We start from the raw sequence: 16,381 nt of genomic DNA, 5'->3' as shown, positions 1-16,381 counted from the left end.
GAGGGAAGGCTCCTACATTCATGACACAAGACTACATTTCCAGGAGAAAAAAAATCATTTTTCAAATAAGAGTGGGAATATTCAAGTGCTATCTGCTCCCTAATGAAAAACGTCAGCATATGACCACTTACTTTTCCACAGGCAGAAAAAGCTCTGAACCCCTAAAATAGTTTAGGTGGGGTGGAAGCCAGGACTTTCAACATTTTGGGTCTCTAATTTACAACACTAAAAAGATAGAAATTAATGAAGGGTGCAAACCAACCCGCACTCATTGTCCCCTACTCTAGATGAAGTATTAATAAGCCAAGTGAAAAGCCCTCTCCACAACTCCAGAAGACTGGTACACAGCTCTACAAAAGTGGAAGAGATGAGTGGTTAGGTGTTTTCATTAGGCTAAATAATTCTTCACTTATACAAGAAATAAAGCCCCCACTTTAATAATCCATTGCAATTCAAAGTGTTGCTTTATAAAAAAAAAATCAAGGGTTGGTTTCTAAATATTCTCCAATAAAAAGAACCTTTGTTCCTTGGAAAAATGGGGCTGAGAGACTAAAAATACAAGACTAGCCAAGAACATCTTATAGTACATACCAGAATGTTAAGTAAAGGCTCCAAAGAACACTGGGGGCATGTCAAAAGGACACAGGAGCCAACTTGAAGGAGCTCCCGTGACCAAAGCTGGGACAATTTGAGCAACAAATGATAGCAGTGACACATAGAATAAAATACTTATGAGTCCACAATGATGTCACTAAATAAAATGGGGACAAGGGACAGTGTCTCCTTATAGAATTCTAATAGTACAAATGTAGAAGAAATAATAGACATAATGAATTAACACTTGGTAAATGTCACATACTTGATAGCCAGTGAGTAACAATCCAAGGTGTCAAAATTAGTGAACAAAGATTGTTTAAAATTATATCCCTCCACAAGTTACTTATTCACTACAAAGGGAAACAATAACTTTACAGTGGAGAAACACAGCAAATACTACCTTAATGTGATCAAAATTAATTAACACCACCAATAATAATACATATGGACATCATGTATCCAGATACAACGCACCAGGAAGGGCATATGATTTTTGCAGTATTCTTACCAAAATATAACTTCAATCCAGTGGTGAGACAGTATTAAAGTCAATTCGAGGGGCACTATATAAACAACTGGCCAGTACTCTTCCCAAGTGTCAAAATCATAAAAGATAAAGGCTGAAGAACTTGCAGTCCACAAACTAAAGACAACTAAACACACCATGGGATCCTGGACTGAATGCTGAGCTGGAAATAAAAAGACACTCCTTGAACAAATGGCACAAGGCAAATAAGGTCTACAGTTCAGTTAACAGTACTGGATTGATATTTACTGCTTTTGAAAATGGTTCAGTGGCTTATATACAACGTTAGCATTTAGGGGAAGCTGAGTGAAGGGTATATGAGAACTCTTCACACCATTTTTGCAAAGTTTTTAAAAAATGGAACGTGGTTGGAGAACGGTAGCCTATTAAGTATTAAATCAAGTGAATGGGAGACTTACACAGTTTGTTCACATTAAAGATTTAAACTGCTCTGAGTTAGCACTGATGGCGCGCTGTGAGACTGTTCAGTTTCCCTTCATATTCAACAAAGGAGAGAGGGGAACAAGCATGGCTGTGGGGAGTCTTACATCCACAAATGACAGACAAAGCATTACGGGCAAAGAGTCAAAAGTCAACAACTTCCCCTGGCAAAGTTGTCATTAGCAAACGAGAGAACTAGTTTAGCTGCATTTTGGGATCTTCACCAAACCAACTTTTGGACAAACTCTTTAAGAGTGAATATAATCTAATTTTTATACTACTTATATATTAGAAGTCCTATGTTTTTTTTTTTTAAAAAAACACACAAATCTAACATCCTGACTCCCTCAATACTCACTCAAGTGAGCAGCCTTGTTAAAGGCTCCAAATTCCTTTCAGCTTGTCCTCAAAGCAATACCAGTATTTTCTATGTGATATAAAAGTAAAGACTAGCTTAAATACTGAGGCAGTAACATTTCAAATTGCAGAAAAGCATCTTAAATGATCTCATATCCAACTTGAATACAATGTAGGAAAATCTAGCTGAAACTGATTTTGAATTTGCTTTTCTCAGGATATTTTTTCCCTTTCAAAAGTGAAATACTAAACGTCCATTAAGCCCATGGGAGTCCTCTAGAAGTCACAGAAGTCTCACCTTAAGTTGAATGCAATAAATGTTACATTTCCAATTCGAAACTGGGCATCCTCAAACTGATAAAAGCACAAAGGACTCCCTGATTTGGGGGGACTGTATTTCAAAAAGCTTAGCAAATAGGAATATCTAGATATACTGGACCGTGTCTCAGGCAAAGCAAAGTTCTCAACTCTAAGCGTTAACAATAATGCTAGTTATTAATCAGCAATTTATTAATTTTATCACACTCTTGAGTTAGTAGCCTGGGTTGTGTAGAATGGGATGAATAAATCATTTGAGGGCAAAACACGATCCAACAGTATTATCTATTTTCTGAATCCTTTCTTATTACAGAAGTTTTTACATTTAACTGAGATACCTTAAGGGCTAAAAATCTGTAAGAAAAGAGAGAATCTCCAAACCTTAGAAAATAAATAATGATGAATCAATTACCCTTATGGTTACATGGTTCACAAAGAATTGTGAAATTCCCATTGGAATTTCTTATTCTTGGGACACATGGAATCCTGCCTAAGTCAGTCATATTTCAGATTAAACATGTATATCCTTGATACTGGGCTCTACCTATTTTGCACAGAAGATATGTGGCCAGGTTACTACAGGGTTATTAGCACAGTGCCTGCCAGGCAACTAATAAAGACTCACAATCAAATATTTGTTGAACAATTTAGCATAGCAGTGGCACTACCTTCTCAGGAAGTATCCAGAAATAAAGCATTATGAATATTGGCCCACCTTGCTTTGCAGTGGTCATGGTTATCCAACCCTGGGTACAAAGCAATTCCTGAACTATTCCATCTCAGTGAACTTTCTAAAAATGGTTGCTGTCTCACCTCGTGAAACTCCTTGTACTCCAAAGCTTTCACAAAACATAGCAAATCAAATAATACTAATAAATGGTACTAGAAGTGATGCTCAACAGGATCTCACGTTTATTGAGAAGTGATTAATGGTAAAAAGAAAGGCAATGCCCTTTCCTCATTGGCTGAACAAGAAACTGAAGAAACATTCACTACACGTTTTTACAATATTTTTCTCTTCCAAAATGCATTTCTGTAAACAAGTTTTTACCACTGTTCTTAGCTTTGAAATCAAATTAATCCTGACTTAATCAGTATAATGTACAAGAACAGAACATTTCTTAGGACTCCTAGTACTTTACTTTGAGAAACAAAGGGTCAGAGAAAATGAACCACCCTTAAAGACACAACCTTGGGTAACACTGTTAAATTCTCCAAGACAGAAATTCTTCATAAAAATGTTCTTCCAGTTCGGAAGGAAAAAACCAAATTCCCACTTTCTGGGGTGGATGCCCAAAACCTTCAAAACTCAAGTGTTCTCCAAGTGCAAATGTCAAAACGGGGGGAGGAAAGGGTTTAAAAATTAGAGAAAACTGTATGTACTTACGGACTTTAAAATCCGAAAAACATAGTAAAAAGACAAAAAAACAAAGCATTATGCTCTGAAATCACAACCAAAGCCAAAATAAAAGGGACATTTTTCACCTAAACTACCTAGAGGGATTTTTTGTTTAGTTTTTCCTTTTTCTTTTTTTTTTCATTTTCCAGTTAAGTCCTATGTCATTTGTGAAATTCCAATACTTAAACTGCAAGTCTGCAATCGTCTCTGAAGTCAATGAAATTAAGAAAAAAGTCCTAATTCTCTTGAAGGTCATTTTTTTTCCTCTTAGGATATGCAGATGCAACCGTTGCTGCAGTCTGTGCAGAACTGCCTCTTATTTCCCACGACCTTGACGTTCCTATAGAAGTTAAAAAAAAAAATTGAAATGGTTAGTTAAAACTTATCTGAACAAGAATTAAAACTTCATAGAATAACACTACAAAAAATTAATTATTTGAGCTAAACAGAAGATTCCCCACAGGTAAAGAATTTTTACTTCTAATATTTTAATTTTAAAAATTTATTTTTGGCTGTGCTGGGTCTTTGCTGCTGCCATGGCTACTGCCCAGTTGCGGTGCGAGGGCTTCTCACTTCAGCAGTTTCTCTTGTTTGCAGAGCATGGGCTTGGGGTGTGGGCTTCAGTAGGTGCAGCTCCTGGGCTCTAGAGCACAGGCTCAATAGTTGTGGCCAACGGGCTTAGCTGCTCCACAGCATATGGGATCTTTCCAGATCAGGGATCAAACCTGTGTCTCCTGCATTGACAGGTGAGTTCTTTACCACTGAGCCACCAGGGAAACTCTACTTCTAATATTTTAAACGGAAGTACTAACACTCATGAACCCTAATTAATATGAAATTATTTGTCTTGCGTAAGCCCTGAACAATATCGGAGTCATCTTCTATTAGTCCCAAGGCATTAAACATATTCACAGGCGTCAATTTCCTTCTTGTTTTTGGTATAGTGAGGATATGTATCTAGGCCATGGGAGAATTAATGAGCTGACATACAGAAAGCTCTTGCTCCATAGCAGGCAAGAAAATCATCCTTTTCCCCAAGGGAGAGTTTAAAATCCACTCAGAAATGGATTTTGAAAACTGAATGCAATACTTATGTTCTCCCTGAAATAAATCTAAATGCTCCTTTCTTACTAAGAATCATTCTTTTATCAGCTTTTCATAAATTTACCCTAAACATCATTCCATTTCACACACTACCTCACAAAGGAATTTTAAAACATACAACTAAATCCACATGCCTTTTAAAAGCAAAAAACAAAAGCAAAAGCATTAAGTGGTTAGGAGCAAGTGCACATACCTGAACTTAAGACTCGATTCATCAAGCTACGTAAGTAGTCATTTGCTCCTATTCACCTTATGGTAACTATAGTTCTGAAGTTAAATATTCCTATTTAAAAAACAATTAAAAAAAGCCAACTACCACTTATGAGCTACCACATTCTAGGAACCGTACATAATGATCTTCATAACCAACCTGCAACAACTGAACTATTCCCACTTTAGTGATAAAAAACTAAAACTCAAAATAGTTACTTGACCAAGGTTTCCCAAGAACCAAGATTTCAAACCCATGGCTATGTGGTTCTTTGTCTACAACATGTAGGAATATTTATGCAAAAGTCAACAAAGTGAAGTGAGGCTTTGTGGTGAACTGACTACCCTACCACTAAATTACTTCATGGATATAAAAAACAGTAAACTATCCAGAAGGAGCAGTTATCTTTTTGTGATGTCCTATTGGACGTATCTGGAATTCAGAGATAAACTCACCAACATACAAAGATGTGGGATATTATTTTCAAAATAAGTCATTTGGAAATTTCAAACAATAAAATTAACAAAAAAATTCACCCACATGCTATTTCTGGAATTCAAACTCAATTCAACAATTTGAAAAAGGAAAAAGAAAAAAAGAATAAGAAATTAAATCCAACATAAATAAGGGACCTCAAAAATTCTGATGTTTCTGAGCTGCAATATTGACCCCCCCCACACTTTCTATATAACTGTCCCAAAGTTTTGATGATGGATATATTATTTATAATAGGAAAATTCCAACTAAAAAAACCTCTGGCACTGACCAAAATGAAACTTTCAACAGCACATTGATTCTCGTATCAGTCTTTTTTTTTAATTCAAACAGCTGATTTACAATGTTGTGCTAGTTTCAAGCATATAGTAAAGTGATTCAGTTACATATATTCTTTTTCATCATGGGTTATTACAAAATACTGAATGTATCCTATGCTGTAACAGTAGGTTCTATCAATCATTTTTTTTCTTTTTTTTAATTGAAGTATAAATGCTTTACAGAATTTTTCTATCAATCTTAAACTTATCTACCTAGTTCAGTCTTTCTTAATTTGGATGAATACTATTTATCTAACCTCTCTACTATTGCTAATGAAAATCTATCTTTCCTTTCAGGAAATATGGACTTTTTTCATGTTTCTTAATTAAATCTCATTCTTATAATTTTAAGCCAAGAATGCTTGGAATACCTAGCCTTCTGACCTTTAGGGTACAGTTCAAAACTCCTTCCTCGAGACTTCCTTAACCACTGCAGTTTTCAAGGTCCTTCTAAATCTGCAACCACAATTGAAAATTAAATTGTTTTGTTTCATAGAAAATTAGTCCCAACTCAACCAAAAGCTCCTAGAAAGCAAAGCAAAGGTCTTCAATTAAGCTCACTCACAAACCTACTTACAAGTTTGGCAGTGGATAAGAGGCTACAACTGACTTTTAAATAAAATTCTGGTTATCACAAGGAAAAAAAATGGTAATGGATGTTAATTAAACTTATTGTGGTAAGCATTTCTCAATATACACATTTATCAAATAACTATGCTGTAGTCCACATTTAACAATGCTGTATGTCAATTATATCTCAAAAAACTGGGAAAAATCCCTAGAGGCAATTTCTATTACCAGTTCCTCCTGTCCTTTCTGAGTTATGTTAAGCAGATAAAAGCTGATATTGTTTGTTTTTTGCTTTTCACAAGTAGCATATAACACTCCCTTCACTTTGCTTTCTCCCCCCTCACTTAATACGTCCTGCAGACTGTTCAATTTCAGCACATATAGATCTGCTTTTTTATGGATCTGGGAGTACCCTCCTAGCTCTGAATATAAGTACTGAAGATCTAAAAGAAAAGTAGTTCTCAAAGACATGCTGAATGAAAGAAGCCTTAAACAAAAAGAATGAACACATAATGTATGACTCTAATTATGTGAAGTTTTATAACGGAAAACAAATCTGTGGGGACAAAATTAGGAAAGTAGTTGTCTTTGGTGAAGCAGGGGTGGGACTGACTAAGAAGAGGCATGAGGGAAACTTCTAGGATGATTTTTTTGGATCTTTTTTTAATTATTATTTTTGATGTAGATAATTTTTAAAGTCCTTATTGAACTTGCTGCTTCTGTGTTACGTTTTGGATTTTTAGTGAGAGGTAGGTGGGATCTTGGCTCCCCACTAGGGATCGAACCTGCACCTCTTACATTGGGTCACCTTCCTGGTGACCAGGAAGTCCTCATTCTATATCTTCATAGGAATTTGAGTTAAATAGGTACGTGTGTCAGCATTCCACAAATATACACTTGTGCATTTCATGTAAGTTAAACTCAGAAAGTACATAAAACAAATACTGTGCTCTAATAATGACATGTATGCTGAAATGTTTAGGGGTGAACTGTACTGATAATGACAATTTCTTTGTAATGCATCAAAAAAGAAAATGGACTGGTAGACAAAAAAAAAAAAACGGGGAATAATTCTGCCTACTATTTCTTATTTTAATATAATGTGGCCCCAAGAATACAAATAAACTTATATGCTCCAAAGCTAAATTAGAAAACCTAGACTCTGCCAAATCTGTTTTCCCCTAAGAAATACATTTATAGGAAATTCCCTGGTGATCCAAAGGTTAGGGCTCCATGCTTCCACTGCAAGGGGCACGGGTTCAATCCCTGGTTGAGGAACTAAAATCTCCATGTGCCCAGTGGCTTGGCAAATTACAACATTTAAAATATTTAGTGAAAAGAAATTCAAAACAGCACTGTGAAACTGCACTTATTATAAACAAAGTTTGTTTCTCTTTATATAATGTGATACTAAATCCACAAACACCTGTGTTCAACTTTGCCTCCAACAAAACTATTCCTGAATTTAACCACACAATTATACCAAGAGGGCAAATACCACCTGTGTCCTAATGTAAACCTGTGTGGCAGAAGGTTTACTTTAAATCAGGGGTCCTAAAACACCACCCCACCCCACAGTCTGTCAGGAACCATACTATACAGCAGGAGGTGAGCAGCTGTGGTAGGGCAGGGGCCAGGGTACGGGCAAAACCGAAACCACCCCCCACACCCACACTATGGAAAAATTGTTTTCCACAAAACTGATCTCTGGTGCCAAAAAGGTTGGGGATCACTGCTTTAAATTATGGAAATTTGATGCAAACAACAAATGGCATTAGCTGCCTTAATCTCCTAATCAACATCAAGAAAATATCACATTGATCTAATTCAGCAAGCTGATTAAACTGCTCTTCTACTTCCAAATACAATTTTGATGTGTACACAAATAAGCTTACATATTTACAAATAAATATCCATCTTCTCAGAAATTGTAAAGATAATTAAGCATTCACATCTTGAAAAGTAAAATGAATTTGGCACCAATAATAAAACTGTAAATGTAAATAATAATAAAACTGTAAATGATAAACATAATAAAACTGTAAATGATTGACAGGTTTTTAATATTGCTAGATATTTTAAACATTAAAAAAAAAAAAAAAAACTAGGGGGAATTCCCCAGCAGTTCAGTAGTTAGGACTTCACACTTCCACTGCAGGGGACATGAGTTTGATCCCTGATCAAGTTTGATCCCTGGTCAGGGAACTAAGATCCCGCAAACCACAGAGCACAGCCAAAAAAGAAAATCAAAGCAAAACACAACAACAAAATCCCACAATTTGGCTAGAAACAGAAATGAATCAGATGACCCTGCTTGAAGGGCCCATGACTGCCCAAATCTATGACGATGTGAGCCATTACACAGCCTTAATGATAAGTGATCTGGTCCCATCACTTCATGGGAAATAGATGGGCAAACAGTGGAAACAGTGTCAGACTTTATCTTTTTGGGCTCCAAAATCACTGCAGATGGTGACTGCAGCCATGAAATTAAAAGACGCTTACTCCTTGGAAGGAAAGTTATGACCAACCTAGACAGCATATTCAAAAGCAGAGACATTACTTTGCCAACAAAGGTCCGTCTAGTCAAGGCTATGGTTTTTCCTGTGGTCATGTATGGATGTGAGAGTTGGACTGTGAAGAAGGCTGAGCGCCGAAGAATTGATGCTTTTGAACTGAGGTGTTGGAGAAGACTCTTGAGAGTCCCTTGGACTGCAAGGAGATCCAACCAGTCCATTCTGAAGGAGATCAGCCCTGGGATTTCTTTGGAAGGAATGATGCTAAAGCTGAAACTCCAGTACTTTGGCCACCTCATGGGAAGAGTTGACTCATTGGAAAAGACTCTGATGCTGGGAGGGATTGGGGGCAGGAGGAGAAAGGGACGACAGAGGATGAGATGGCTGGATGGCATCACTGACTCGATGGACGTGAGTTTGAGTAAGCTCCAGGAGTTGGTGATGGACAGGGAGGCCTGGCGTGCTGCGATTCAGGGGGTCGCAAAGAGTCGGACACGACTGAGCGACTGAACTGAATGATACGTGAACAACTATCTTAGTAATATCTTAACTGGGCAAGAATTTAGCAATGGATGCTAAATCTAAAGGGTGAATATTTGATGAGGAGCAAGATATTTATAGTCTCAAACTATTTTCCCACTTATTGAAAGGAAAACAGTACCTTTACAATGAAGAACCACGTGAATACCTTAAGTGATCAAAGTAAACACTACCAATTATGGCATAAACAGACATCTTACGCCTCCTAATGTGATGCGCTGAGGACAGTCACTTATGTAGTATTCCTGTCAGAAAAGCATAATCTGATTATACACTGTGACGAAAGGAAACTTTAGACAAACCAAGGACGACATCTACAAAAACAGAATTCACATACTCTTCAGAAATATCATGTAAAAAACAAAAAGGGCGAATGGGTGGGATGCTGGTGTGTGATTACGTGTGTATAACTGCAGATTAAGAGACTAAAAAGACATAAAACTGAAAGGTCCTGTACTGGGCCCTGGACCACAAAAAAATTGCTACCAAGGACATTAAGACAACTGGTAAAAATATGAATACCATGTGTAGATTAGACAACAGTACTGCATCAATGTTAAATTTCTTGATTCTGAAAAACTGCACTGTGGTCATCAATGTATGCTCTTCTTTTTAGGAACTATACAGCGAAGTATTGAGGAGAAAAGGGAATTTTCTCCTTGGAATGCCTTGGAATTTACTTTCAAATGATCCACAAAAAAATTTCACACACATCTCCAAAGAGAATGATGAAACAAATCTAGCAGAATATTACACTGGTAAATCTGGGTAAAGACTATTTGGGAGTTCCTTGCACTGTCCTTTAAATTTCTCCAAATTTGAAATTATTTCAAGATAAAAAGCTAATAAAATGTGGGACAGATCATTTAATTCTGCAAAAATTGACTGCATTAAAAAGCTATGTTTGGGGACTTCCCTGGCGGTCCAGTGGTTAAGGCTCTGCACGTCCAATGCAGGGAGTGTTAGTTCCATCTCTGGGCAGGGAACTAAGACCCCACATGCAGGTGTAGCCAAGAAGTTTATGTTTACCAACTCATGAAACTTTGAAATGTGTTTATTTCCTCTTATCTATACGAAAATCATCAAACATGAGAGTATTTTAGCAAACGAAAAAGAAACAAATCTGCCTATCAGCTTTTTACAAGTCTTTTAAAATGAGAAAAAATGACAGAAAAGATTCTAACACAAGGACCATTATTTTAACCATTTGAGACATTAAAACCTTTTAGGTTTCTATAAAATACTTCTCTTACAAAAGGTCTTTTCTTTTACTTGTTTGACTATTTCTTATTACTGCAGGAATTCCAATAAATTTATTGCTTTGACAATCTATGGTCAAGACTTCATTTATCAGATGTATTTATAACATTTCTAATCAACCAGTGCTACCATGGTAATATTTAATAAAGAAAAACCTGGGGGTGAGACAGAAGAATGATGATAGATATACAATAAAAGGAAAAAGCAGAACACATGAAAGCAAGCTGAGACATCCAAGGGGTCCAGGTCTCAGATGGAATTGCCATAAGCACAAAATGTACTTGTCTTGCTGGACACTCCAGCTTTTATACATGGAGATGCTACTGATCCACCAAAGCAGGGGAAGTGATAAGGCATATTGGCTTTCCCCACAGTGGTGTCATCTTGCAGCCTATATTTACCACATTTTTTAAACCTGGTGTCATATGCAAGGCAGCTATAGTGTGATCACTGGTAGGAACAGGCTGGAGTGGCCAGTCTAGGTTAAGCCCCTATATAAGATCCTCAAGCACAAACACAAAATTAATCATGAAGTCCTAGTTAAACAGAAAACAGACCAAATGCTAAAAGGAAGGAAGATGCATTCCCAGAGCTTTACAATACTGTGATGTAATAAAGAATAAAGGAAAATAGCAAAGCAAGATTTTACTGAATTCACACTGCATCACAAAATTCCCACTAGAACATTCACCTAATCTTTAAATCAGTTCACAATCCCATTGTTCATTGTTCAATAAAGGAAAAAATCTTATGAAATTAAATAAGATAAATTTAAAGATATTAACTAAGAATATATAAGCCAGGGCACGAAGTTTCTAGGCCTCAATATCTGGTCTGTCACTTAAATAACTAGAGGTTAATACACCATCTATCCATCATATTTTAGTCTCTTCTCACCTTACATCTATGACTATAAAATACAAAAATTTATTTTTTTAGGAAAAAATTTTTATTTTTTTATATTTCTTTTAGGAAATATCCTAAAAGCCACAAAGTGGCAATGGTACTTAAAGTGTGCACATTTTAAATCTCTTTCTGAAATTCTTTAAATCTGCTTAATTTTTCCTCTATTTAGCTTAATATCCTCTCTCATCTCTACTACCACTCCTCTCCCCACTTTTAAGTGGGCCACAAACACAGCAGGCACACACACATCTATTCATCAGATATAATTTTATTAACTTTAAAATCTGATGTCTATCCTCTGAAATAAAATTTACTTAACAGCCCTCAACTAAATCTTATGTCCCCATGGTCCTTGGTAGATAAGAACACACACTTCACAACCTCTGGCTGAAAATAAGAAAATGGTAGACAGTTTAACATGAGAAAATAAGATTATACTAAAATAACTTTCACTGTTTTATATGGTTTATGGAATAAATCTTTTTTTTTTTTTGGTCCTGCTTTGAGATTTGTGGGATCTTATTTCCCTGATGACCATGGATTGAACTCCTGCCCTCAGCAATGAAAGTGTAGAGTCCTAATCACCAGACTGCCAGGGAATTCCCTGAAAACAATCTTAATAATCCCTGATGTTGTTAATATATGCATTATGTGAATCTAAGGGCAGAAAGATCACAAGCTATATATAATTAATATTCTGCCTTCCCCATAATGAAGGAACAAAAATATCTTCCATCAATTCTCTAATTTAAAGCAGAGCTATAGTATTTTATTTAAAGTATCTTCTATCTTCTCCCTTTTGAGATTTTCTAGGTGCAGAAATGGACATTTAGTTGAAATAAACTTCTAGGAAATGACATAGGAGCACCAGGATGAAGTAAATGCATTTAACTATTAACTTTTCCTACCATCACACTTACAGAGTTAGTAGCTGAACTCCTATATACATTTCACCAAAAGGGTTAGAAGTAAAAGCCTGGATAATCTACTATTTTCAAGCCCTGAATAGTAAGTCTAACTAGTAACAGAACAAAGGGTAAGACAGATTACATTTTTTCAGTTATTCTTCAAAAATAACTGGCTCTCCAATAAGGAATACATTTGCACAAAAACTAATTTTACAATAAAATCAATTTCTGAAAACACTTCAGAATACAATTTAACAAATAAGGTTTTTTAATAACTTGTCAATCAAACCCCCCAGCTCCCAGCATTTGACAGTAAGTACAGAAAATGAAGCAATCACTGAACATGTTTCCCAGCTATTTGATAAATGACATAGCCTCCAGTTCGATTCAAAAATTTCCAGTGGAACCATCCTCGACACCTCCATGAATACCTCTCTAGTCCAAGCCACTGTGATCTCTCAATAGAACTTTGCTACAGACTCCTTTTAACTGATCTCTTTCAGTATTGTGCCCTCCTCAGTCTGTTCCAAGAATGGGGACCCAGCAGCATTATTAAGTACTGTATCAAAAGTTACTGAAGAATTTGATGTTTGACCCAAAATAAACACAAATGTATGTATATTTATGTGTGTATATATATATTTATATGCCTGAGATTATGGCTAATATTAATAAAAGACCTGTATGCAAATACTTCAGTCATATATATATATTTAATCCTAACAACTCAGTAAGATTCTCCCCCTATTTTCATAAAATACTAAGGCTCAAAAGGTTTACTTGCTCAAATCACTAAGAGGCAGAGAAGGCTCCTAGGCTTTTCACTACTATGTTAACAAAACCAGACTCTATGACTCATGCTCAATCAATAATACCAACCTAATGAACAATATATAAATATCTAAGTTTTTTAAAAGGCCCATTATACATAATATACTTCACAGAATCCCTTCCCACAACCCCCCAAAACTAATTACCTTTAAAAATCAGTTAACATCTTTGGACAACTTCAGGATGGATAGTGGCCACTAAATCTTATTCCTTTAAATTATCTAACAACTCTAAACAATTAAGGTGCTCATAAAAAGGAAGATACAATAAAATAAGGTAAAACTTAAAAACATTAAAGCCTCTCAGAAGTAGAAGCCTCTGAGGAGTAGATTACAGCATGAAGTTACACGCAGGATATTCAGTTACACTGCCACCTTTTAATGAACAATTACAGGCAATTCACTGGAGGCTCATAATATTGATAGCTGATGAAAAATACTACTCAAAAGACCCTTTCAGCCTTAAGGTAGGCCACAGTATAAAAAGGTATACAGCCAGGCTTACCAGACACATATAACTTCTAACATTGTTTCCAAACATGAAGTCTTGAGACTAGCAGGCAGAGACCGGGAAAACTTTAGGCCAAAGGAAGAAACTTTCAGGAAAAATAAGCATGAGGAATTTGAGGCGGGGGAAACACAAAAAACTACCTAATGACATTCATAATTTAAATACAAGGGAATCAACTATGGAGCTGAGAAAATGCAGATTCCAAAGCCTCAGCTTCAAAGGTGCTCACTTAGCAGGAGAGGAAGGACAAGAATCTGTCATATAGGTACTCTCAAATGGTAACTTGTAGGACTTCTTGCTTGGTGGTCCAGTGGTTAAGAATCTGCCTGCCAATGCAGGGGAGGTGGGTTTGATCCCAGAGCAACTAAGCCTGCGTGCCACAACTACTGAACTGGCGCCCTAGAGCCTATGTCTGCAGGAAACCTGCGTACAACTAGAGAAAGGCTACACAAAGCAACAGCCAAAGATAAACAGTAAATAAAATTTCTAAAAACTAAAAAAAAAACAACCCAAAGAACCATTTATGTTCTCCCTTACTCCTGCTGTCTGTCATTAGCAGCAACTCTCAAAAGGTTAGGTAGATACAATTTGCTCCATTTTTATGCTTGTGATGAGGGAAGTTTTAAACCTAAGTGCTTAAATAAAGGTTTAAGTTTCAATTAATTATGCTCTCCTCATATAGGCAACAAAGAGGTGACTGGCTATAGGCATCAAGAGATAATAGATCATTGCTGTTAGCTACTTTACTTTAAATGATAAATGCGAAGATTCAGCAAGACCAAAGAACAAAAAGCTTTGGGGCACAACAAATTCCAGCTCTTTTACGACCTAGCCAGTGTCTTAAGAAAGTTGTTCCTTTTTGAATCTCAATTCCCTAACTGTAAAATGAAAATAATCCTGGGGATTCCCCAGCATCCAATGGTTAAGAGGACTCTGTTTCCATTGCATGGCGCCCAGGTTCCACCCCTGGTGGGTGGATCCCCAGTCAGGATCCCCTCCCCTCCCTGAGCTTCACAGTGGGGCTAAAAAACAAAACAAAACAAAACAAAACAAAATCTTAACTATTCTACAGGATTGTTACAAGGCATGTGCAATAACATAAGGAAAGTGCCTTATATAAACGTGCTAAATAATGGCTAAATATGGGTGAATATCTGAGGTGTTAAGGGGGAAAAAGCAGGATTAGATACTATATAGAATATGATAACTACATAAACCACTGAACTGTGCAGGAAAATCAGCCAAAATGATGCATGGTTTTGTCAGAGCAGAGAAACTATGGGTCAGCTTTCATTTATATTTTCAGTGAAAAACAAATGCAATGGGAAATATGCAAATGTTAATATAAAACTGGCACCCAAATTTAACACAAATTAAAAATTCAGTATGCTATCCACACCAACTGCCAAAAAGGTCCACATGAAGACAAAAGCTTCTATATGTCTACCCTTTATAAATGACTTCATGTTTTACACAAGTTATCTGTCCAAAATTTTCAGCTTTGACACATGTAGCAGAGTATTAAATATCTTGTTTCATAAGAACCAACAGGTATTACAACAGCAGTAAATGCAAGAGTTGGAAAGAGCAACTGCCTGCTTCTTCCCTTCCCTGCCCCCCACATTCAACAGCTGAAACTTGAAGACTTAGCCATTTTCTTCCTTCATCTTTCTTTCCACATTCTTTTTCTATATACATGTCCTTCCAGACCCAACTCAACTCGTCTTCCATAAAAATGACGACCCTGGTCTTGCTATTCTTTTCTTCTGTACTTAGTTTCATACTGTAAACTTAGCACTTTAATACACAGTATCCAGCGATCAATGCAAAGAAATAGAGGAAAACAACAGAATGGAAAAGACTAGAGATCTCTTCAAGAAAATCAGAGATACCAAAGGAACATTTCATGCAAAGATGGGCTCGATAAAGGACAGAAATGGTATGGACCTAACAGAAGCTGAAGATATTAAGATGGCAAGAATACACAGAAGAACTGTACAAAAAAGATCTTCAGGACCCAGATAATCACAATGGTGTGATCACTGACCTAGAGCCAGACATCCTGGAATGGGAAGTCAAGTGGGCCTTAGGAAGCATCACTAAGAACAAAGCTAGTGGAGGTGATGGAATTCCAGCTGAGCTATTCCAAATTCTGAAAGATGATGCTGTGAAACTGCTGCACTCAATATGCCAGAAAATTTGGAAAACTCAGCAGTGGCCACAGGACTGGAAAAAGTCAGTTTTCATTCCAATCCCAAAGAAAGGCAATGCCAAAGAATGCTCAAACTACCACACAATTGCACTCATCTCACACGCTAGTAAAGTAATGCTCAAAATTCTCCAAGCCAGGCTTCAGCAATATGTGAACCGTGAACTTCCTGATGTTCAAGCTGGTTTTAGAAAAGAAAGAGGAACCAGAGATCAAATTGCCAACATCCGCTGGATCATGGAAAAAGCAAGAGAGTTCCAGAAAAACATCTATTTCTGCTTTATTGACTATGCCAAAGCCTTTGACTGTGTGGATCACAATAAACTGTGGAAAATTCTGAAAGAGATGGGAATACCAGACCAC

The 16,381-nt window shown here is 36.5% G+C and overlaps 1 protein-coding gene across 1 annotated transcript in view; it reads right to left on the bottom strand.

The window, feature by feature from the left end:
* Positions 1-3,128: 3,128 nt before the first annotated feature.
* YTHDF2 (YTH N(6)-methyladenosine RNA binding protein 2) overlaps positions 3,129-16,381 on the bottom strand; it is a 29,343-nt gene continuing 16,090 nt past the window's right edge. Inside the window, exon 3 of the mRNA XM_010830193.1 lies at positions 3,129-3,978. Coding sequence (XP_010828495.1) covers positions 3,955-3,978 — 24 coding nt within the window. The 3' untranslated portion in view covers positions 3,129-3,954. The remainder of the gene's footprint in view (positions 3,979-16,381) is intronic.

Source organism: Bison bison, unplaced genomic scaffold, assembly GCF_000754665.1.
Source record: "Bison bison bison isolate TAMUID 2011002044 unplaced genomic scaffold, Bison_UMD1.0 scf7180017864516, whole genome shotgun sequence".
NCBI lineage: Eukaryota > Metazoa > Chordata > Mammalia > Artiodactyla > Bovidae > Bison > Bison bison.
Note: the sequence above shows the minus strand (reverse complement) of the source record. Positions and strands in the feature narration are given on the sequence as shown.